Source organism: Daktulosphaira vitifoliae, unplaced genomic scaffold (genome assembly GCF_025091365.1).
Source record: "Daktulosphaira vitifoliae isolate Bord-2020 unplaced genomic scaffold, ASM2509136v1 Scaffold_4, whole genome shotgun sequence".
Classification (NCBI taxonomy): domain Eukaryota; kingdom Metazoa; phylum Arthropoda; class Insecta; order Hemiptera; family Phylloxeridae; genus Daktulosphaira; species Daktulosphaira vitifoliae.
Genome location: NW_026099575.1, coordinates 33,671,342 through 33,697,518, shown reverse-complemented (window position 1 = coordinate 33,697,518; position 26,177 = coordinate 33,671,342). Strand labels below are relative to the sequence as shown.

The 26,177-nt window shown below is 26.0% G+C and overlaps 1 protein-coding gene across 8 annotated transcripts in view; it reads left to right on the top strand.

The window, feature by feature from the left end:
- Window positions 1-24,990, top strand: part of LOC126906109 (afadin) — a 53,227-nt gene extending 28,237 nt beyond the window's left edge. For 3 of the 8 annotated variants that reach the window (XM_050686386.1, XM_050686393.1, XM_050686391.1), the window contains 25 exons: window positions 11,935-12,102; window positions 12,702-12,943; window positions 13,004-13,122; window positions 13,271-13,435; window positions 13,544-13,829; window positions 13,893-14,038; window positions 14,104-14,203; window positions 14,316-14,594; window positions 14,662-14,811; window positions 14,913-15,152; window positions 15,222-15,350; window positions 15,435-15,500; window positions 15,572-15,645; window positions 15,708-15,826; window positions 16,123-16,287; window positions 19,149-19,283; window positions 21,026-21,158; window positions 21,398-21,712; window positions 21,775-21,919; window positions 21,979-22,665; window positions 22,878-23,026; window positions 23,118-23,223; window positions 23,390-23,800; window positions 23,867-23,973; window positions 24,044-24,990. In XM_050686386.1, the coding sequence (XP_050542343.1) occupies window positions 11,935-12,102; window positions 12,702-12,943; window positions 13,004-13,122; window positions 13,271-13,435; window positions 13,544-13,829; window positions 13,893-14,038; window positions 14,104-14,203; window positions 14,316-14,594; window positions 14,662-14,811; window positions 14,913-15,152; window positions 15,222-15,350; window positions 15,435-15,500; window positions 15,572-15,645; window positions 15,708-15,826; window positions 16,123-16,287; window positions 19,149-19,283; window positions 21,026-21,158; window positions 21,398-21,712; window positions 21,775-21,919; window positions 21,979-22,665; window positions 22,878-23,026; window positions 23,118-23,223; window positions 23,390-23,800; window positions 23,867-23,973; window positions 24,044-24,251 (4,844 nt within the window). In that variant the 3' untranslated portion in view covers window positions 24,252-24,990. Of the gene's footprint in view, window positions 1-11,934; window positions 12,103-12,701; window positions 12,944-13,003; window positions 13,123-13,270; window positions 13,436-13,543; window positions 13,830-13,892; window positions 14,039-14,103; window positions 14,204-14,315; window positions 14,595-14,661; window positions 14,812-14,912; window positions 15,153-15,221; window positions 15,351-15,434; window positions 15,501-15,571; window positions 15,646-15,707; window positions 15,827-16,122; window positions 16,288-16,309; window positions 17,883-19,148; window positions 19,284-21,025; window positions 21,165-21,397; window positions 21,713-21,774; window positions 21,920-21,978; window positions 22,666-22,877; window positions 23,027-23,117; window positions 23,224-23,389; window positions 23,801-23,866; window positions 23,974-24,043 lie in introns of those variants that run through there. The other 5 variants (XM_050686387.1, XM_050686389.1, XM_050686388.1 and 2 more) reach the window with 5 other exon arrangements.
- Window positions 24,991-26,177: the final 1,187 nt, after the last annotated feature.

Below are 26,177 nucleotides of genomic sequence, written 5' to 3'. Positions count from 1 at the left end.
ATTTACCCTAAAATTTTTTCTTCGTCAAAACATATATTTCACAATTAAATTTATTATGTTATTTATGTATATTACTTTTCATAATCAAAATATTTTAATGAATATTTATCCTCACGTAATTACAATTAATAAATTTGAAATGAACTTGAATAATGCTACTATTTTATTTTAATTCTCGTAAAATATAAAATTTACCTATATTAATCTCTTTCAGTTTTTAAATAATTATAATTCTTTAACTCGAATGTATTTAATATAGACTAATTTATAAGCACTTGACTTTTGTTGTGCTTTCGGTTTTATAGTATTAGTAATTAAGCAAGCGACTAAATAACTGATGTTAATAAATTAATGGTTAAAAAATGACGAATTATTTTTTATATATTTTTTCCATCGATTTGATGCTATTTGACTGGGGAGTTCTGGGAGTTTTTTCTTCGGGTGTATATTCATAGGAAAATTTTTTACCGCCTCTAAAATACATCTTTACCATATATATTTATTTTCATTAGAAGGGGGTTTTATCCCTTATATTTTACTCTAGTAAGAACGACCCCAATCAGTGTTTGAAACTATACACGTATTTAAAGTAATGTATAAACTATAAGTTAAATAAGTGATTTGAAAATTATGAATTCCTATGTGAGTGAACATTTTTATAAAACATTCATTAATAAATTATATTTTCTTGGCATTCTCAATCTGTCAAAAAATAATATATTTTAGAATTTTTAAAAGTATACATTGACGTTATTATTTGTCCATAAATATTAGAATTTTTATTTTTATACGCTTTTTTAGTAGAGCTCGTCCAATCAAATACATAATTGCATGTAAAAAAACCCATTATTTTTCGAAAAATTTCTTCATTTTTAACTTACCTTACATGAACTGGGACATTTTAAACACTCAATTTCCTATAAAAAATACTATTCTTGAGCATTATTTATTAAAAATTATATTTCTTTTTGTTACTATGTGTTTCTGTATACTTTGTTAAGATTGTTTGACAGCGAAAACGGCGGCGTTGTCAATGCATGCAAAACAAATACCACATCGTATTATTTGTGTCAAACGTGGTCCACGTGTAACACAATCTAACAATTGATTTTATAACAATAACTTTATAAAAAAGAATACATTACATTCATCAATTTGAATAGTTTTTTACTTCTATAATTAGTTTTAATTATTTTATCTTTTACAAAACCTAAATTTATACATCTATTATTTTTCTAAAAAAATCTAGTTAATTTTGTAAAAATTTGAGTCTAAGTTTTTTTCCGTTTTGGATTTGTATTTCCAAATATTAAATATCTGAAGTTTATTCTTTTTTCTTCAAAGCTGAACATCCAATGTTTACTATTTACGTTAACTTTTGTATAAACTTTTTAAAACGTATAACGTGTTTTTACTTTAAACATTTCTAATTCGATTGACATGAAAATATCTTAAAACTTTGAATAATTAAAACAAACACACTTAATCTACAGATTTTAAGTGAACAGATAAATTAACATCTAAATAATAACATTGAATTATGATAAATGAATAAATGATACTGTTATATCTTTTAAATTTAAATTTATTAGTTTATTCCAAAAATGTTGGCTTTTATATTTTTTGTTCAAAATATTATTACTGTATTATAAATATTGGTAATATTATTGTAAATTTTTATTTATTTTTATGAATAATTAAAAAATATATATATAATTTTTTTTTTGTTTTAAATTATATTAGCCGTAATTGATCATTTTAGGTTCTTGATTTTTATTTTGTTTACTTTAGATGGATTAATAAGTTGATATTAGTTCTTGATTCAAACCAAATTAAATGTACTCATATAAAGTGTAATATTATTGAATGTTAGTTTGATCAGAAAAGTTTGTTTTGACGTTCAAAACCTGTGAAGTGGTTTGTCAAGATGTAAAATATCATTGTGTATTTTGTATACACTACTTCTTTTGGTTTTTACTTCACATGTTCTTATACCTTGTTTGTATCTAATTTTGATTATTTTATTTGAAGTGTTGTGTACATAATGTGTTACGATAAAGAATTAGACACAAATAACAGTTTGCCGCAAGCGTAACTTAAGTTAAGCGTGTAACAACTATGTTCTTATTAAAATAAATAACCCCTGAGAATTTGTATCAATTATTTTTTACAATATAAGTATTTATCAAATTATGCTGCCGCTTAAAATTTAAGATTCCTGTATTCATATAATATATTTGATTTATTTGAAATTAGGTCAAAATTTATATTAAGCAAGTTACCTTATATTGAAAAAATATGAACCGAGTTCAATATTACTAATACACTTTGAAAATTATGTAATTAAGTTTTATAATAAAAAACTTTTTGAAATCAAATTTTCATGTCAAAATTAATATTTTCTAAAATCAGAATACCCGAAATGACATTGCTAAATTTATCTCTATTTACTTTTTAAATCTTCAAATCAAAAAAATGTCTAATTTGAACTTCATAAAGTTGCGTTTATCCGCCGTATAATTAAGAGAATTCATTTATTTATAACTAATGCTATTTTATAGTTTGAGTATAAAATCATTTTAGTGTTCTTTTTTTAGGAATTAATTTCTAAATTAGGAAATTAGTGCAGAAAAGTCAATTAAAATAAAAATATCAAATAAAAACTATCTTTCGCTGCAATCANTAAAAGAAACTCGTTTTTTTTAAATTTTATTGATTTATTTTTTAAGTATTGTCTTTTAATGAGTTTTATCTATTATATATATATTATTATTTTATAATTATACTATTATATTTCATCCGATTTTATAATTCAATTTGTCTAAATTATGAAGAATTCCATTATTTCAATAGATCATTTGAATATCATTACTGATTATTTGAATATTTCACTCTTTATTTATAAAACGACTATTCACTCAAATAGTTCTAGAATAACTACCAAATAGCTCAAGTTTTCTTCTAGTTTTGACTTTCCAAATTATTTTTCAAGATATTTTATGCTAACTTGTATATTGTTATGTACAATAAGTCAATTTGTCCTATTCATATTCTTAACGTATTTTACCAATATATTATCTAGATCTTTATGATTATGTTCTACCATTTTTCCATGGTTACACGTATAAAATAAAATTTACGTAATAAAGTATATTTCATTTGATTATGCATGAATAGATAAGTATATGTATGGAAAAGGGCGAAAAATGCAAAAAAGAGGTGCTACAGTTATTTCACATCGTCACGTATTAATGTTAGTATTGTGGTAATTCCCATTCCTCACAATGTCAAGTCATTTGAATGTGATATTGTACTAAAAATTGTCCTAAAAGATTCGATATAATAATGTACTCTCTTTTTCATTTTACTCGAGACGTACGTTCACATTCTGCAAGCTATCTTTTATTCATACATACTAATATAACCATATTTTTGTTTCTTCCTATGAAATATTATGTTATTATGATAATTGGTATTTTTTTTAATACTATTGATTATACTTTACCAAAAAACACTGTTAAAGGTTTGAAGTCGTTGTTTAGATTCATAAGCCAAATAATTATAGTAAGTTTGTTTTAGTACCGGTTTCAAAGCTAAATACTATAATAGTAATTAAGTTTGTCAGGTATACAACTCAGTGAAAAATTTTTTATTTGATGAAATTATGTCATAATTTTTCCTTTAATATGAAAAAAAACTTCAAAGTTTATTGTTCCTTGTCATTGAAATTATAGTTAATAGGATCGTATGTTTTAAATATTTGATTTATTTATAGACATATAATAAGTAACTAAAAAATGTTGATGGCTGACATATATCTCCAAATAAAATGTATATAAGTCATATATACTGATAGTTTAGTTTGTCATTCATGGAAATAGTTCACGAATTTAAACAATATCGTTATAAAACATGATAGATAATTATTTATTGCATTATTATGTGAACATGGTTGGTTATTGTCAAAAGTCAAGGTTGTAAAATGTAAAAAGTAAAACTTTTTTCTTTCGATGTTAGTCCGTCCATATATCAATTCAATGTTAAAGTTTTCGGCCCTTGTCCATTTGATGATATGACAATTGAATTAGCGTAATAATGTATGGAGTATAAAAAATTAAATCAATTTTTAACGGAAATTGAAATAATCACAGAAGTTGTTACTTTCAAAATGTTAACAAAATTGTGGTATATAACTTTTTGAAGTATTTTTTGATTGAGTATTTTTAGTAATTTAAACTTCCTATAAAAAAACGTTCCATTTTCGCCGATTTTTATTATAGCTTAAAGCTATTTCGTGTGATAATGAAAAGACCGTTTTTAGTGTTTGTATTGAGCATTCAGTCTTATAGCAATAGTTGAATTTATTTAAAGGTATCCAGACTTCGTAGATTTTTTCCTAATAATAATAATTATTATTATTAAATTCTCAATTTTTTTCCATGCATTGTTAAATAACAGTTTTTTGTTTCTTAATACTTCCAATTTGCACAAAACTAACAAAATTTTATAACAAAGGAAATAATTTATTGATTACGTAAGGTGTGTGGAAATGTGTCAAATTGTATTATTACTATATTTGCGTTAATTTCGTAGCATATCAATAAAAAATTAATTTTTAATAACTGTTCTTAAATTTAAAATGATTTTTGAATGAAATTTCTTTGTCATATTTTTTACTGGTTTTACATTACATCAACTTTTTATTTACCATATTAGTTACAATTTAAAATAGATTACTTCTTTAATATTGGTATAATACAGTTTTAAATGTATAAAATTTGATGGTTCATTATAAAAGTAATAAAAACAGCACAATAGGGACGACTATAGATGATATCTGACAGTTATTGATATCACTGCCATAAAATACGCTCGTTGCAAATCTATTAAATTTCATAATTTGTATATTTGTAATTTCACAATTCGTATGATTTTAAATTTCACTCGAATATTAATTGCTTGTTAAATTATTTGCTTAATTGAAAAGAATGTTGGAAAGGATGCTTAGTGTTTTATTTCTCATAGTAAAATAATTGTCTTTCAATAATTAGGTTCCTCATGGATTTTTTAAAAAAAAAGGTATAATAAAAGAATGTTGATTGTATCTAGTATATTATATTAAAATGTTATCTGAATCAGTGTTTCAGAAAAATGTTATAATAGTTTAAAATATAGAAATTTTTTTTTTTTTTTTTTAATGCCATTTTTAGTGTAATGTTATTTAAAAAAATTTTTTTTTTTAATTTTTAAAATTTATGATTTTTTTTAAATATCCAACGTTGATAACATAAACTAAATTATCTTCTCAGCTTTGCAGTGAAGCTGAAAAAAGAAGCCTGTGTTTAAAACAGTATTATTTATTTAAATGTTTTAAATACGTAAAACCGTTGCGAATATCTACCTAACTTAAAGGGAAAAAGTGTAGGTGTACTGTAATAAAAAGTACAGTAAAAATTATTTGTAATCATACTAACAGATTTTAGAAAACGGCATTTAAATTTTTGATATAAGTAATACTAAAATATATTATGGTTATGACACTTAGTTGGAGATTTAAATCATTCGCTCAATTGAATACAGGTTTTCATTTTAATGTATAGTAAATGTTGTGTATATCCGCTTACTGTTTGTAAATTGTTCCAGTTTTATATACTGGCTTTCCACCAAAATACCTTTTTGGCGTTTTTATAAACCATTGCTTAAAATGAACTTTTGAATGCGTTTACTTCAATAGCTACACGCTAAGACTAAACTAACAGAATAAACATATCAAGCGCAATGTATTCCCTAAAGATTGTACTGCTAAAATGTTCAACTTTTGCCATGTGTTAGAAGTTTTAATTTATTTTATCTAGTTACATTTATACTTAAGGTTTTTAATTTTTATTGTTGTTTTCTCAATTTGAAAAATTATAGATTTCAATTTAACCACAGTATGCCATAGTTACGGTTCTGATTCATTTTTGTAGGTTTAAACGAGATTTTAATATTATGTCTTAAATTATTAGACGGCGTTTCAATAAAGTTTTTTCATTTTCATCATAAATATTATTGTTGTTTTCATAGCCTTCTAGTATAGCTGTTTGAAGTATTATTGTAATAGTTATGACCGTGTGAGCAAAAGTTAAAGGGAAAGGACGAATTACATGTATACTAGAGAAAGACCATATATACATATATATAGTATTTGTGGTTAGCTGCTGATGTTCCTCATAAATCATTGAACTCGTTTCGTGGGTTTTGACGATCATAATATTTCATATTGCCAATGTAGAGCGACTTTGAGTGAGCTTGGCCTTTTTTATGTATCATCGTTTCCATATGAGGTTTTATTTTTTTTATTTATTTACATATCACATTTTCAATGTTACTGATTTTTTTTATTGTTTAAATAAAAGTTAGATCATTATATGAAAACAATATTAAAAAACAGACTCAAATTAAAATTTGACTTTGTAATAAAATCATGTTGTATTTTAGTACAAAATAAATGTCAAAATATTTTAGTAGTTGCATGTAATTTAGAAATTAAGTAGCATATTTTAAAGAAATAAAAAAATATTTAAAGTATTTATCGAACGTAAAATATTTATGTGTATTGTAAATATATATGACATTTTATTAATGTACGTTTCTTATAATGATTTTGGTCGAAAGGTTTGGCAAGGTGCAATGTGTCAGGATAAATGTTCTCTCCTGTTCTTTGAACGATAATGTTAAACAATGCAATGAGGATATAACAACTTATCGTATACAGAGTAATCCATTTATCATATACAATTCAATTATTCACAAAATAAAATTTGATTTTCTTTAGTTAGTTATATTTTTTGATTTATCAGCTATACGATGATAATTTTTAACTCATTATTTCGGAAGTTATTACCATTTGAAAATATTAACTGAGGTACGGATATAGCATTTATCATTAGAAATTTCTCGGTTATACCTCTCCTCTTACCTAGGAATAAAAATCTTAATAACTTCTGAAATGCTGATCTTAAAGTTTTTATCGATCAGTCATTTTCTTAATTAGATCATTTATTATTTTATAATATACTTAAATATTGTCGTATACTCCATAGCACGACAAAATATAAAAATAAGGTTAAGTTAAAAAAAAATTTATTATAATAAATTATTATTAGTATTTTATAATACACATATAAAAGAAAAACAATAAAATAAAATCCTTATGAACATATTCTGCCTCGGCCTGTTGCCGAGGGAATCCATGAAAATTCAGATAATCCATACTTAATACTCAATACTATAACCTGCTTAACTAATAATAAACAAGTCAATGTTTAAATTCATAATAATTATAAGTAAACTACATGTATATCCATTTTGCACGTATTACAATATGTATGTTGATATTTAAAAAAATGAAGTGCTAAAAAATAATTAACAATCGTAAATAAAAAAATTAATTTTGTCAATATTGTATTTATTTTACGAGTAATTGAGTGCTTTATGACAAACGGATCATTACTCTGTATACATGAAATACATTATATATCTTTAAGTGCAATATTAATAAGAACTGATGGTGAATTAAATTTTTTTCATTCTCGTTTATGAAACACGTATTAATTAAAATATTAAGTGTAGCGTTACACATTATTTAAAGTATTATTTGAATTAAAATAATTCTTATAATTAAGGTAATTGAACGTAAATTTTATTATTTTGCAAAGTAAAACCTATAAAAATGCAAAATAATTTTCATTGGACAAAACCAGATTAAGTTGTTATTTGTTTATCACGTAGACAAATTGCATGCTTAGTATTCAGCCCCGCTAAATTTCTGTAACGAAATTCATAAACTGCCTTTATGAAGTTGACAATAAATTGGTTTAGAAGCTCTTTATTTAAATTTTTATCGAATCTTTTGTTTTTTAGTCAGTTAGCTAATATTGGGTTTCTAAATAACTGTCTATATTTCAACATTTTATAATATATATTGTATCTAGACTTTTTATTTATTTATTCTCAGATGCAAGAAAAACGTTTTTGACTCGCATGAATTATTCATTATAGTGGAGTTATGACTGCTTCTCAATTAGAAGGCTGTTGTGTCATTATAAAATTATTCAAAATACATAAACATTTTTTTCCACATTGATGATTCATTATTATAATAACATTTGAGATAGTTTGAAATGTATGGATTATACCTTACAATGCATAAATACTTAGCAAATACTGTTTCCCTAACATTTTGTTTTCGACTGACAATTATAATTAATAATCTACATTTTATGCCCGGTCAATTTAGAAGTGTACTTCTGCACTTGTCTTATGTTAGTTAAGTTCATGACATTCTTCATTTTGTAGTCAATATGCTATTGGTAGAAACCAGAGTAGATTTACATGAATAATAAATAATCATAAGTAAATATTTATTAACTACCTTAGAACATACTTTGTCGTGTAAATATTAATATTTAAATATTTAATATTAAATAAGATAAATTTGTTACTTTAACTCTAAGGTTGTGTGATAAATCATGGATGTTACTTTTGAAATGTATAAATCACAATATTTAGGTCATTTGTAATTATTTATTTACAAAGGTTTTCATAAAACTTTTTAAAAAACTCAAACTTTTTTTCTCGTTTTTAAACAAATTAAAAATATTCTCTTTTATCGTTCATCGAGGGGGAATTAGATTAAATTATAATGACTCATAATTGAATTTCTAAAATGTCTATTTTTGAGAATCTCTAATTTCTACTATTATATATATATATATATATATATAGACTAAATTACTTCTTTCTGGATAACTTTTTTATTGACCTACAAACTGAAAATTTAGATATTTCAATTTTTTTAATTCCGATAGTAATTTTTATTTTCTTTAAATGTATTAGTACAATATATTTATTAATTGATGTTTAAATTGAAGTTATAAATTATATTATATATAAAAGAAATTATAATTTAATACATTTTATTAATATTTCACACATATTTTTTTATGTTTATTATCGTTGTTTATTTGAAGTAATAAAGTAATGATTGTTACTGATATTCGATGATGAAATTTTTTTTCTGATATATATATTTTCGTCTAGTGTGCCTTACCTTTCTTTAACTGTTATGTTAACGTTTTTAAGTTCCCTAAAAATGTAGATTTTTATCTAGTTGAGTGTTTTTTTAGTGTCGAATTAATCTCGTTTATAAGGTGAAGTTTATTATTTAAATCGTTTCTTCCTAACTCATATTCTTTGTAAGGTTATACTGGCATATTACACGTTGAGCAATTGAATGTATTAGTTGACTTTGATGTAAACTTATTCTTGGATCGTTACCGATCATACTTCAGAATCCTCCTACATGTGCATCGGGGGATCAAAAGATAATAGCGGCTAAGTCCTGTAAGTCTGTTGGTCATCACCGTCGTCTCTTAATGTTATTTGGCGCACTGAAAGCTTTTTCCTAACCCTCGTCACGATTTCGTTCCACGTCGTAACGGATTTACTTTGAATGTCCAACAACCTTTGTTACAAAGGGGTTTTATTTATTTTGGCTTTGCTTTTTATCAAATGGTTCAGAAACAAATTTGAGTTTAGACATTCAAAATACTAATTACGTAGTTAAAATAAAAAATTGTTTAAAATTCTAAATTTTCAAAAAAAAAAATTGAAATACTAAGTGGAAAAAATATTACTATTTATGAAAAGTATAATTATTTAAGTCTTATAGAGAAATAATTTCATGGTCTCTTAATTGTTATCTCAGTATTGACTATAAAATAAAATATTAGTCTTAAAGAAAAAAAATGATTATTCATTTTATTATCCATATTATTCATATTTTAAAATATCAAATATTTTTTTTTTACAATATTTTATCTATTGATCATTTCTTAATATGTTTGTGTCCGGAGTTTTTTAAAAGTCTTTTTTTGTCCGGAATTTAAATTTATTTAGGTCGGATAATATTCACATTTCAGTTTGGTATACTAGTATGTAAACGTATTTTCTCTCAGTCATACATATCTAAATTTGTAGAATGGACTTTATTCTTACTTTCAAATTAATTTTTTTCGTAGTAGTATTACTATTGTGTTTAATTTTAACATACTCATTAAATACATTTGGGTTCTATACTTGATTTATTATAATTTTATTTTTATCTAGTACCTTAGAGAAGTTATTTCACGTATGCATTTAATAATACATTGTTATATAAATATTTTCATTCTTCTTAATGAACGCGTTATTTCATTTTTTTTTTATCAGTAGCTCGTTTATGGTGCGGCTCGAAGAACGCGAGACTCCTCTAAAATTCATCGTGTGAATTTTTTTATTGAAAATGGTACTTTATTAAGTATGTTAAGCAAAAAAAACTTAAAAATAATAATTAAAAAAAAAAAATTTGCGGTATTTCCCCCTTCAACAATTTTCTTTAATAGGCACCTGTTGTAATTAATAACAATAAGTTTCAAAATAATAATATTTAACTTATTATTTATAATTTATTATAAATATATTATAATAAACAACAATAAAATAAATTAATTAATTTTATTGTTGAATAAATATAATTGATTTTAGTTTAACTATCAATGAAATTAAAATGACCACATACAGAATGAGGATAGGTTTTTGTTTTTTATTTATGACAAAATGTTAGTAAAAATAACTAATGTATATTAATATATTTATGTATTGTTATACCCATGTGTATTTTATTTATTAAAATTTTCATCGGTGTTAGTTACAATGTATGAAACATTTTAATGACAAGTGTAGTTTATATTTTACATAGTTTTCGAACCTCAATATTATACGCTCGATTAGATTGACATAAAACCTTCATTCAACAATTGAAGAATAATAGTGATATATTATTACGATACTCCTACATGCATTGTCAAAAATCAATAATAATAGCCAGATAAACACCATATAAAATTTAAGTAATCCAAAAAATTTCCTCAGTTCATTTTTTAAAATTTTATGGCTAGATAAAGTATAAAAACACATGACTTAGATATGGTTAAGTTCAAATGACAATTATCAGATTTTTTTTTAAATTTACTTTTCGAATTTAGTATTGTTCAACACAAAAATTTTACAAACCAAATGGATTTTGGTGAAACGTATCGTCCAAAATTTTGGGCTTTCGAGATTAAAAATTAGTAGCTACTACCGTAATTTTTAACAATGGTTTATAGATGAATTTTATACTTTCAGCCCCTCTCCTCTAAAACTTAATTGACTCGTTTCTACTCTTAACTAATGTCATGATTCTGTAAGTATTTAGTCAATTTTTTTTAAATAAATCGCGTTTGTAATTCTTTTAAACAATCCATATTAAATAGGGTGATAACAATAAAGAAATTATTTTATTTTATTTGAGGTCAACTTATTATAATAGTATCCTCAAATAACTAACGGCTTTTGTAAAATGTCTAATGGTTGTTAATAACGTTAACTGAAAGCTTTGTACGATATTCATTGTAAAATTCATTATATATTACTATAATACATTAAATTATTTTACTACTCAGTCATTTGTATTTATAAGTTATTATAAAATTTTTCTATAATAATCATGATTATTTCATCATTATCTGTAATAAATAGTTATTATTTGAACATTAAAATGTTAATGTAATTGTTTTTTATTTTTAACATTGATAATTATTTGAATGTCAATTTGATTGTCTACTGAAATTTTAACGTATAAGATTGATTATTTTTCATCGGGAGTGGTTTATAATATTATACAATTCCTTAATAATATTAAAAAAAAGGTGTTATTTGCTCCTAGGTTGACTATAATTAAGATATTAAACTGTCATCTTTCATTAGAAAATCTATTATGTCAGCTATTGTATTGTTAAAACAATAATAAGTCGGTGATAGTTGTTTATTATTATTTACGTGTTTAATCGATAAATAATTTATTTTTAGGGTCTATAATGTTTCATGTGCGACGGAGGCCGGCTGACTACCACCCTAGAAAACGGAAAAAGAAACCGACTCAAAAATGGAACCAACAGCATAGCACAAGCGAAATGTTAGAATACCGATATGAAGATGGATTAGATAGACTGCCTTTCTTTTTGGAGCTCAATGCTGGTAAGTGGTAGTTTTTATTTTAACTTAAAATTGAAAAGGGATGTTGAAAAAACCTTTTAAATAATTGTATTTATTTCATCGGTCGATGAAGCTTTACGTAAAATTGCTTTCGATTTTTAAAACTGTCAATCATTCGACTCCTAGATAATACACCTGATGGCCTTGTCCTTTATTTTATGATGTTAACTAATTTTAAAATTAATTTACTAATTTTTACAAATAAAAAAATCGACTCATTTATAAAATACTGTGTATAAGCATAAATTTCTGTTTTTAAATAGTTCTAATAATTTTTTAGTTAATTAATCTTTTTTATCAGGTTGGTTAAATTGAAAATTGTGAAAATATTTTATTTTTAGACTTCTACTTTTGTTTGTCACGCAAAGGAATATATTTTTATTATTTGAATTTCTAAATATAATTTTGATTAAGAATTGGTTTTATATCTTCAATTTAATTATTTTAATATAAACTATCATGTTTATATGTATGAATTTAAAAAATTTTCTATTTGAATAAAATAATAAGCAAAATTCATGTATTTTGTTAATTAAACAATGGTAATTGTTTTTTAAGTACACCTTTGAATTTCTTAATAGATGGCTTAGAAGTAGTAAATCCCAAACGATACCGAATACACCCTAATGTAACTGAGGTTGGCTGTGAACGTCAAAATCAGCCTCAAAGTAATGCTCAATGTTTGCAACTTAGTGGTCCAAATATACAACCTCGACATTGTGTTATTGCGCACACTGAGGGTATTGTAACTGTAACGCCATGTAGCCAAAACGCAGAGACTTATGTTAATGGACAACGAATTTTCGAAACTACAATACTTCAGGTTTTATGACTAAATACGCTAAAATATAAATATTCATACTGAAATAATTTCTTATTTTAGAATGGTTCAATTGTTAAGTTTGGTAGATTGCACAATTTTAGATTTTTAGACCCATGTTTTGATGAAAGACCTAGACCGCGTACTAATTCGTTAAAGAATGTTCAAGATTATTACGATAGGTAAGTTATCTAAAATATAATAATACTGAGTTTTTTATATTTTTATTGATATTAACAGCTTGACTTATTTTATGCATGCGCTTATATTGTTTTATTAGCTAAGTCCTTTTTTTTGTTTTTGTTTTTTTTTTTTTAACACACTTAATAGTGGGTCAGTAGATAACACTGTGGTGCATTCCTCAGTAATGCAACAAAATTTTGAGACAACTTTTGATGTTGATGGTAATATTGAAACACGTTCCACTTCTAGCCAAGGGAACAAAGATGACACTAGGTCACAGAGATCTATAACGAGTAGTCGAGATGGCAATCGGTATTTATTATGCTTTTTGTTTTAATTTATTAGTTTGATATTAAAAAGGAAAATAAAACAAGGTGTCTTAAATTATTACAATCATGTTTTATATTATTGATGTAATAGATTATCTGCTGTATATGGTCGTGCCAGTGCTCAAATAGTCGATAATATTTTACCTTGTGTTCTTGAAGTGCGTGAAGAAACTGAAGAAGCATGGATCCATGCTGTAACCATGGATGTGGATCCATCAACACTAACATTTAAACATGCTCCTGCTTACTGCCTTTATTTATTAGCAAGATATAGAGCATCTACATCATATAGACCTGATGTTACTCCAATGGAAAGAGCAAACAGACTATCATTAACTTTTGCTAAGGTTGCAACAATTCTTTATTCAATGATACAGGTAAATTTCGTTATACTAATTAAAAATAAGAATAGGCAATTAATTTTTTATAACTTTTTATAGGGAAAACAAAATGACTTGACAATGTTATCTTTTTGGCTTGCAATTGTGACTGAATTAAGACAGTTTTTGCATAGCGATCGCCATTTGTCAAACTTTTTAATGGAAACAATTGAAATGTTGCATGACACTCAACAAGCTGCTATGCGGTAAATATAAAAATAAATTCATATTTAAAGGTTAACTTAATAATTTATATATTATTTTTAAATAGTTTTATTGTGGAATGTATTCTTGAAGAACTCATGATAGCATTACCCGATCTATTTGCTGAAAATAGTGATGCAGAAAATGAACATTTGCCAGCTAATTCGGTATGATTTTTCACTATATTTTAGAATTGAATAAATGTTAAATTATGTAAAAAAATTATAAATTTTTGTTTTTTGGTTATTATTTTTTTTATGAAATTAAATTAATTTTTAGATTGTAAGCAAGTTAGGTATGATGATGACTACTCTCAGAGAAGGACGTGTGAATGCTTCCCTTACCATTCAAATTTACAATCAAGTTTTTCGTTTCATCAACTCGTGGGCATTTAATCGCCTTATTACTGCAAATGATTTAAGTTATTATACAAGAGTATGGGGTGCCCGTTTGAAATCTCGTATAGGTCGATTACAAACATGGGCTGAAAGACAAGGTTTAGAAGTTACTGCTGATTGTCAATTAGCTCTTTTTTCACAGGCAGCTGATTTACTTAATGTAACTTTTATTAAACTTTTTAATACTAGTAATGAGTTATATATATAATACTTCATATTTTATATAGGCGCCAAAATATACTGGTGAGGATTTAGCTAGTATTACATCTACATGTTTCAAACTTAATTCACTTCAATTAAAAGCATTATTAGTGAGGTATCAACCAGCCCATGATGAACCTAGGTTACCACACGAGTTAATTGACAATGTTGTTCGGGTATAATAATTTTTTTTTTAAATTAAAATATTGTTTATATTAAATTAATTATTTAATTAACATTATCTAAAGTTGTGTGTATATTTATTTATAAAATATAGGTTGCAGAAAACTTGGCAGATGAATTAGCTCGATCTGATGGCCGTGAAATAAGATTAGAAGAAGATGATGAGCTCATGATAACATTTGTTCAACCTGAGGAAGGATTTAGCTATGAAGTTGCCAGAGGAGTACCTCCAGGTTTAATTGAATTTATTCAACCACTTCAACAAGCAGGCATGTGTCGTCTTACCCTGCATCCTAATGCTTCTGGTCAATGGACCGTCTATTTTTTACCTAATGTATTATATTTAAAATCGCATTTATATTTTTTTTTTTTTATAAGTCAATAATTTAATTTTTATTTATAGGCACGGAGTCCTAGTGCTATGAGTAATAGAAGTGGAGGTTATTCTTTGCAAGCTCCTGATCCTGATATTCAAACTATTAGATTACACAAATCCAACAATGGAATGGGATTAAGTATTGTAGCTGCAAAAGTAAGTTATTATTAATTTTTTGTTTGAAAAATGTAAACCGAAGTATTTCAAATAATGAATGGTTTTTTTAAATTATGTTTTAAGGGTGCTGGTCAAGAAAGATTGGGTATTTATATTAAATCTGTTGTAAAAGGTGGTGCTGCAGATGCTGTAAGTTTATTAGAATGCTTATTTTTTCACTTAATTGAAATTGAACTACTAATATTTAAATTGTTGTTAAGGATGGAAGACTTCAAGCAGGTGATCAACTTTTGAAAGTTGATGGGCAAAGTTTAGTAGGAATTACTCAAGAAAAGTAAGTTTAATGTCATTTAATTCATTTGTGATGTTAAAGTGTTTGTTATTGTTTTTGTTTAGAGCTGCTGAATATTTAGTTCGTACTGGGCCAATTGTTACATTAGAGGTAGCCAAACAAGGTGCAATACTTCATGGACTTGCTACACTGCTATCTCAACCTTCACCTGTAATGTCAAGAGGTAAGATTCATTATAATTTACTAAAATTTGATTAACAAAACTTTTTTGTAATATAATTAATATTTATAACCGAGATGTTATGACTTGCTTTCATTGGTGATTTGCTGAATATCCACTAAAATATTTCATTACTACAACTAATATATCTTGAAAAAAATTATCTATAAGTAATAACATGCTAGAAGGTTGTAAATTGTTTATGAAATTAATTTTCTTAAATTAATAATATTCCCTAAAATATTAAAAATTAAGTGACTAAGTCTTTTGACAAATTAATTTTTAAACTATTAACTTAGCACCCCCATTATTAGCTTCCAGTGGTAGGGAAAGGCCAATATCTGATTACCAACCCCGCATGAAGGTCAATATCCCTCAAAGCAGTTTGTCAATGCATGACATTCATGAATGTAGTGATGAAGAGGTGATAACAACTTGGATGATGGAATCATTATCTCTATCAGGTGAATTGTGTGTGGATTATAGGTATTGGTGGTAGTTTTGGTGGCGGTGCTCGTAGATCAAGTATAGCGAAAGATCCTTTACAACCTCGATTTGGTTATATTCCTAAACCTCATTCTGATTACTTGTCAGTGCCAGATGTACGCAAGAAATGTTATAAGATTCCTCCAGAAAATGATTTGTGTCTATGTGAAGATATTTTTCAACAACACCAAGCAAAACTAGTCAATTGTGATGTAGAAGATGCTAATGCTGTTAAGTCCTTTAAAGTATTCCAGTTTGACTCTAATGAAAATGTTTGTCCTAGTGATAATATTGAATGTTGTTGTAATAATCACGAAAGTTCATCTAACTCATCATCTAATGACCATAAAGAACTGTATAATTTAACACCTGAAGTAGTAAAAACTGAAGAACAAATAATGGCTATATCAGATAGATTAACTACTGAAGAGCAATCCAATGTTCTTCAAGAACTCAATGACGTCATAACTGGTAACTTTTTAAATAAAGTTAGGCGTTTCAGTCGTGAAGTAACCTCAAGCAGTTCTAGTAATGAAAACTTAAATTTTCTTCCAATGCTTAACAAACGAAGTTCTTTTAGTACAGATGAGATAGTTAATTATGGAAAAGTAGCTGATCTTACACAACAGTTTTCTAGACTAGGAAAATCTGACATAATTTCACCTCGATATTGTTCTGAACCAAATTTTTCACAGAAGTTGCTTCTTGATTATGATGTTTGTACATCTTCTAGTAGTGATTATGAAGTTCATCCCATACATATGGTGTTTATAAGACCTCCAAATACTAGTGATGATAACTTAAACAACAAATTCAATAATGAAGGTATAATACTTACTGAAGTAACTAGTGATGAAAAAAACGGTAGACCAATGAATACTGCCCAAAAAAGACGACTTTCTTTTGCCAGAAAAAACTTAGCTTTTGATGGATCACTGAGTTCTGATAATGATGATGAAACAGTATCACGCTATTTACGCCTAAAAGGAGGTTGGAAAAGCATGGCTATTGATGAAATCAATAAACTTAATGGTTATAGCAAAAGTACAGATTCTGTATCAGTGTCATCTTTATATAAGTCACATAGACGATACTCTAGTGTGGATGTTTATGATCAAATGAAAAATGGGTTTTTAGACATAGCCAAAACAAAAAAAGAGTTCCATGATAGTATGTTGGCCGTAAAAGAAAGACGAAATGAGGCTATCAAAGAATATTTAGCAAATAAAGAATTACTGCTGATGAAAATGAAGTCTGCCAGTATTGGTGGTATACTTAGATGGAATCAAGAGCATCAAGATACATTGGTAGATGATGAAGATTCTCTTCGCCAGACAAGTGAAGATTCGCCATTAGTGAGTATTGTGGAGTCATCTGATGAAGAACCTAAAGATGGATTACGACGAGTTTTACATACTGGATTAAAAGGCAGGCGGATTAGAAGGTTAAGGAAGTTAGAGTCGAAAAGTAGCGGCCTTACATTAGCAGACTTCAAATGTTTTAGTATAGATGAAGTTTCGTTGTTGCACCAAACAGATTGTTCTTCTGCCGAGCCACTCAGTTGTCATATGCTGTGAGCACCTAACACTTGTCTAGACAAACCTAACTAACTCCTAGATGTTTGCTTGGTGCTTTGTATAAAATTAGTGTTTGCTTTTAAATTTAAATTCTTTACTGTAAATGAAGCTTAATCTTTTATTTTTGTGTCAAAACATATGGTAGTCTATTTTTATGGCATGTTGTAGTTAGATCAATGTATAAATTTTAAAAGTGATATAAAATATTTTATAAATATTAGAAAGTTTTATTAATAGGGGTGGTATATGATAGACAACGTCTATATTAAAGTTTTCTCAGTTATCAATATACCATAACCATCATGTACTAATGTTGGCAATAAAACTACTGTATTAGCCATTTCCATATTCATATATTTATTTTTATGTGTTTTAGTATTTATGAGAAATAATAATTTGAGTCCAGATCTAGATTTTAAGTAATTTTTTATCATCTATCTGTGTTTGTAGGACACAGATAGATTAGAATTTATGAATATGCTGTTTGTCTGGACATTGTCTCTTGTTGTGTTTTGACTAGACAGTATCCTTGAAAATAATTAAAAATTAATAAAATACTTAAAATGTACTAACCCTAATAATTATTTATAAACATATCAAATGACAGTGGCTTTGCGTGGATTTAATTTTCAGTTATTTATTTATGCAAATAATTTTTGTTTTATGAAATTAAATTATATTGCATGTACATGATTTATTTTTCAGTTTATTTAGTATTTTATTCAGTGTATTTTTGAATGAAACATTTTTTATTATAAGTTGATGGTCAATCTAATAATATCTACCTAATGAAGCAACTTTACCTGAGACACTAAATAGCTATTTTTTAAAAACTTTATTCAGAATAATAAATAGTCTAATTATTTTTAATTGATTATTTTATATGTAATTCAAAAACTAGGATTTATGTTTTTGTGTTAATTATTACTACATTTAAAATAAAATAAAATTCTAGATTTTATAATAATTTTACAAAAAAGATCTTAAGAATTTATTTGAAAATTAAATTGTAATTACTGTATATTTTTTTAAATGTTGTATTTTAAAGTTTATAGTATTTTTTAAAAATTAGAAAAATAAATCTTCATTATTTTACTATTACTAATAATAAATTTTACTGCTATACATAGTAGTGTTATTTTTTTATTTAAATAGAAAGTGTGTAATGTTGCTATTGTTGATTTCGCTTGATTTATTCTGAGTTTAATTAGATTAAATATATATTAAATACTAAATTAATACTTTTTTAACAATTAATTTAGGTCCTCGACGTATGAGCGAACGGGATCTACCATCTCGTATATTGACCGAACAACAGCAAAACATCGGCTCCAGAGGGCCACCACCTCACCATCTGTCACAAATTCAGAGTTCGAAATCAGTACCTTCTCTTCACAGTTAGTTTAAAAACCTATTAACTTAATTTTAATATTTTTCTGAATATCATAATTTTATAAGCTATGTTAATATAGCTTAATTATGAGATATTAACTATTTTATAAGTAATGCTATTGAAGTGGAACTTCGATTAACTATCACTCGTTTATCCGTCATCAAAGTTTAATGATATATTCAAATCAATATCAGTGTAGAGTCGTGATTTATGTCAACTTTATTTGTTTAAATGGTTACAACAGATGTATAAAATTCTTTTCCTTCTTTTTCCATGCCTTAATCCCAACTACTTGGGGTCGGCCACTTGACACAATCTTCCACATCTTCTACGCTTACATCAGCCGTTCTCATATCATATTCAATAACACCCCTCCATCTTTTTTTGGTCTTCCTCTACGTTCTTCCTTCAACATGCAATTCTATAAATTCTTACAGCTTCTGATTCCTCTCTCCTCATAACATTACCATACCATCGAAGTCTTTTTTATCATCGTATCCTCGATTGATGCTACACCTATACTCCCTCTTATATGTTCATTCCTTATTCTATCTTCTCTATTCACTCCACTTATCCATCTAAGTATTCTCATCTCTGCTCTACTTTCTTGTCAACTATCCAACACTCTGAACCATATCATAGCTGGTCTTACTGCTGTCTTATAGAACTTACCTTTCAGCCTAATTGGAAATCTTTTATCGCATAACACATCAGACGCTTCTCTCCACTTCAACCATCTGCACTTAAACCTGTGTCTTACATCCTTGTCAATACCGCCCTTTTTTGCACAACTGATCTTAAATACTTAAAACTTTCCACCTCTCCTATGACTTCCTCACCTTTTTTCAAGAGATGTATTAAATTAAATTATAAAATAGAAAATTATTTAATTGAGAAAATGACTGGTCAATAACAAATTTTGAACCAATATTTTGGAAATTATTCTCATTTTTATATCTAGACAAGAGGAAGAATATGACTGGGAATTTTTTAGTGATAATATAGCTCCTACTCCTCACCTTTAGACATTATTTTAAGTTGTAAATAATTTTTAAAATACTGGTTCAAAAGTCGTCACTAAGATTATTATCTAATAAATAAGCTATTTAATTATGTATGTTCCCATTTAAGAAATACTGCTTTTTTATATCACTAAGTATTTTATGGTCATACTCTTTGTCACGTTTAGGTAAAAAATGAAAATAACTTCTAAAGTACTGATCTAAAAGTTTTTATCAACCGGTCATTTTACTAATTAATTATTTTCTATTTTATAAGCTAGTTATATATATATATATTGCCATTTAAAAAAATTAATTTCACGCCCCTATAACTTATAAGGGATTATTCTAAAAAGTAATGAATAACTGTTAAAAAAGCTGATCAAGAAATGTATGTATCCAAAAAAACAAAGTTTTTTTTTTTTAATTTTGTATTTCTTTTGAGAGTAATTGAGTGATTTATAATAATCCAATCACTCTGTATATAGATAGATAAGTATAAAAATAATTAAGGTTATCTAAAATTTTGGGTTGAAAATTTCCATTTGAAATACTTTTTATGTATTTTATCTGTTTAAATATGATAATATTGTGTAGTAATTATAATATATTTGTTATGTAGGATATTGTGAGAATAAAAATTTTGTTGAAATGATAACACATTTAATTATTTGATGTTGTTTACCAGATTTGGTTATGTCTAATACCATTGTAAAAATATATATCTACCTTAATTTTGTTTTAGGCGTTGAAGGGACTAGTACAACCATACCACCTGTAGTAGGTAGACCACCAACTCAGCATGAAGTATTTAATCCCGGATACAATCGCACATCAACAACTTATAATCTTCAGCAACATAATACACTTAGATCTCGGTAATTAATTTATTAAATTATGTTTACACAATGTGTAAGTATAATAATATGTGTTTTCTTTTTTTCTTTTGCCTTTATTCCTGCTATTTGGGATTAGGCACCCATATTCTACATATAAATCATGTATAGTTTTCAATATTAAATTAATTTAATTTATTTGGATTACTATATTATTTATTATTAATTATTTTACACTCTGTTAATTAGTAGTTGGATTTATTTATCTTTTAAATTATTAGATCTAGCCAAAATCTAAATGATTCTCGTCCACAACCTCAAATGGCTCTTCGTCAACCATCTAATCCCAATCTTTTAAATGGTAATTATCATTCAGAGCGACCATCATCTGTACATCCAAATGTGTACCAACCTCAACAGCATCCAGCTTACCAACAACATATACAACAACAATTAATGATGCAACAGCAGTATAACAGTTCAACACCAGAACCAACTGGTGAACGTTTTTATCAAAATGTCAATCAATTATATAGAAACCAAGATCATAATGGATATGGACCATCAGGAAAAATGCCAAGTCCTTCTGATGAAAGGTTAAATTTGAATTGTTTGAATTATTTTATTAAATTTTCAATGTTTTAAAAATCATTTATAGGTCTTCAAATCAACCTCATAAAAGTTTTAGAGGATCACAGTCCTCATTGCAAAACCGACAAATTGCAGAACCTTCTCAACTTTACAAAGATAGACCGTCTTCTGCATATTTAAGCAATAAAGATTCATATAATATGCAAAATCAAGTAATATATTTAACTCTTACTTAAGTTTACTCATATTTTAATATTTTAACTTAAAACAGGGAATGACAATAAGATCACAATCATCAAGAGATATGTTGCGTCAAGATGCCAAACTGCAAGAAATGACTGAAGAAGTACGACGTCGTGAAATGAGATGTAGTGGAGTGATGACTCCTCAACAGCAGCATGCCACTACTCAAAAACCGCTCAATCGAAATCAACCTTATCAAGGTTATCATGATTCAAAACCTTCAGCATATCCTGTAGATCAAGTAAAACAACAAGAAGGTATTCGCTCTCCACAATATAATCAACCTATGAGAGCTACTGTCCCTGAATCTATGCCACCAACTTACAGAGAATCACCACCACCTCCTCCACCTCCTCCTACATCAACTCATCCGTTGTATCAAACAAGTCCCCTACGTAATGAACCTAATCGGTATATTGCTAGTGGTGGCGAACCTCCTAGAGGTGGTTTCTACCAAAATTCTAATGAATCATCTAAACAACAATATCAGTATCAAGGTACAAATCCATGGCAGAGAGAAGAAAAAGAAAAGGAAGCTGAACGAAGACGAGAAGCTGCTCGAATGTTCCGTGATCAACAACTAAGTGAATTAATAGCTCTTGGTCCAAATAGAACGGTGAGTCAAGAAGAACAATTAAGAGCTCTTAGGTTAGAAAAAGAATTTGAACGTAGAGCTCAAGAAGAGGGAGAAGATGAAGAGGAGGATGATCAACAAGTATGATACTTTCTTTAAACATTTTTTACACAATACATTTTTTTATTGAATTATTTTGTATCTACTTACATAAAAAAAAAAGTATATTAACAAATATTATGTTAGCGACTAAAATCATTTAATTATTATTCTAATTAAATAATTTAAACATTTGTGGTTTTAATTTAAACATAAAAATTTATTGTTAACATAATTGTGTTTTTTTTCAATAGGAAGCTAATGAAAGAGTGCAACAGCTTATGAGAAATGCTCAACAACAAAGTGATAGAAGAGGCCCAACAAATATTTCAAAAACTCCAAATAATTATAATTACATGAATGGTTCAATTAGAGGTTCACAATCAACAACACCATCTAATGGGTAAATTTTTAAACATTTTATGTGAATTTAAAATGTTAATTAATTAAAAGTCTATTAACTTGGTAATAATATATATGTGCCTATATTTTAGAGTAAGTAATGATGAAAAAGAAAGATTAAGAAGACTTAAAGAAATGAAAGCCAAACAAGTTGAAATGGAAGCCTTAAAAGAAGCAGAATTGAAACTTAAAAGAAAGGTTAGTTCTAATCAACTTATTTGAATGATGTCATTACATAGTTTAAAAATCATGCAAACATTTTTTTTTTTTTTTGTAGAAATATAATTTATAATTTATTCTCAACCATTTCAACATGCATTATATATTTTAATTATGTCACATTTAAAAATTTGTTTTTTCTTAGGATGAAGAATTAAAATATCAACAGCAACAACAGCTACTTAATCAATCCTACAATAATAATACACTACCCAACAGATATAATCGATCTGTTAATCCACCTAATCATTTACCATTAGATAATTCTGGTTATGGTTCACCTCATGGAACTTTACCATCACAAAGATTAGATAATTTAGTTGGTGGTTCTAACAATAATGATCCACCACAGCCCCCTGAACGTGGATCATCATTTGCTATTATGAGCCAAGTAGAAACTAAAACCCAGTCAAGACTTCAAAATAACATATCTACGCCAAATGGAATAACAACACCAAATGCTAATACCACTCCAAAACGTGTGTCATTCCAGGACCCTACTACAATTCCAACCTCTCCTTCACCACCACTAGAGAAAATTATTGAAGACCCAGATGTAATATAATTTTTTTAATTTAATTGATTAGTTTTGCATTTATATTAATATATTTTTTTACTATAGAATTTTATTGATCAAGCAGAGACTATGTTAGCATCCCCTCGTAGTCCAGATGTGCAATTTACTAGCTCTAACACGCCTGGAGTTATTGGTGCTCAAGAAGTTTATAGGTATGAATAATCAAATTTATTGCTATGTTATAATTTAATTGATCAATATTTACTTTTCATTGTTTAAAAGGGATCCTAGAGCACGTATTCAACATCAAAAACAAATGTCAAATAAAACTGGTAGCACTGTACCAGAAAAGCTTAGTTTTAAAGAAAAAATGAAAATGTTTGCCATGGAAACTGGAGAAGACGGTACACCTAAAGACAAAGTGAAGATATCAAAGGCTCAAAGAGAAATTGACAATTTAGGATCACCAACTACACCTGTGACTAACTAATTAATTTATTTTGACAAAGTACACACTTAGACATCCCATTAAAATTAAGTATTATTTTTTTCTTTGACAAAGATTTTTTTGAAATCTTAAAAATGTAATTTATATATTTTTATAATATAATCATTATTACATATTATGTTAAATAGATACTCTTATAATTGTGATTTATTGTAGTTAAATATAAAAACTATAGTTTATTTTCTATTATATCGTTATATTGTTGTGAGTATAGCGTTTAAATTATCGTTGAATAGTTGTATTTACTTTTTTTTTAATTTATTGCTTTGTGTTCAAAAGCATCACATAAAACTTTCCATAAACAGAGCTTCGAACAATATTACCCTCTGAACTCTATTTCTACTTTAAATAATCATTATTACATATATCATTAGTACACTTATCATATTGTGTTGTTGAAACAATCAAATTTTTCATTTTTTTTATCATATACATTTTATAAGTATTGTAAATTAATTTAGTTAATTTTTTTATTTTATTTTGTTTTGAAAAATTTATTTCGGTTTAAAAAAGTTATTTATATGTATAAATGTTTTGTTTGTACATTTTTTTTTTTTAATGAAACAAATATGTTTCTACTTTATCAAAGTATTTAATATATATTATATTTATTAATTTTTATTATTGTAATTAAATTAAATGTAAAAAAAAGTTATATGAAAAAACATATATGTATTATATTATATATTTTTTAAATATATCTTTTTTAGTATTTATTATATTTTGCACTTTTTTAATTAATTGATTATATGAACAAAGCCAATTTTTTTATGATTACTTAATACACATAATAGCACTTTTTTACAAATTAATAAATGTGTATGATTAATTTAATGAACATAAACTTAACATCAAATCAGTCTAAAAAATTTAATTAAATGCCTTTTGTTAGGTTAAATTTTCAAAGAATTATTTTTGGCTGTAACAAATTAAATTATTTAAAATTTATACATCCAAGATATGTTTCACGTCGTTTTGATTATGAAATAATATTAATTTAATTTAATTAATCTTATGAGGAAAAACTAACTTTACAAAGATACATTTATGAAAATATTCCCAATTTTAATGAAAAATGTAGCAGTGGTAACTAATATCAGCAATTACTAGTATTTTAAATATATTTATTAGTAATATGTTAGGAAACAATTTATGTAACAAACGTTAATTAAATAATAAATGAACCTATCAATTTGTTTCTTTTTTCAGTAAATCTGTTCAAAACTAAAAATTTCAAAGCCTATCTATTATATTTTTTCAACCAATTTCAATTTAAAATAGTAATATACTTAATAACCAGCAAATTAAATTATACGTGTTTTGTTTTAAAGTTTTATATAAATATTTTATATCCATTAATAAAAGATGATAAAACAGTAAAAAAAAAAGAGACCATTTTGGATGCGTTGATTTTTACAATAATAATTATTATTGTAAAAATTATTTTTTAATACTAACAATAAGTTTTTAATAAAACGGTTTAACAAAAGAAAGGTTTGTATTTTCATTGGGAATAAAATTCAATAAAGTGTTTTTAAGTACTCCATAAATTATAAAAATTTATGTGGCGAGAATAAAAAAAAAATATATAACTCTATTTTTCAATTTTATTCTAAACTATATAAATTTAAAAATAATCTCATATGTAATCAATTAAATATTTAAATATTGTTACATATATTTAAATTATGGATGGAATATTGAACTTTACTTAATATATTCTTAGCTATTCTTATTTATGAGCTTTGCTAACCCGTCATTTGAAACATTTCGGTTACAAAAATAAAATTTATTTCCGTTAAGTGAAGTTACTCATTTCCTTATTCATAAAATTATTTTTCCAAAATTTGAAAATAACTTGTAAAAAAAAAAAATGTTTTTGTTTTGTTTTAAAGTTTTATATAAATA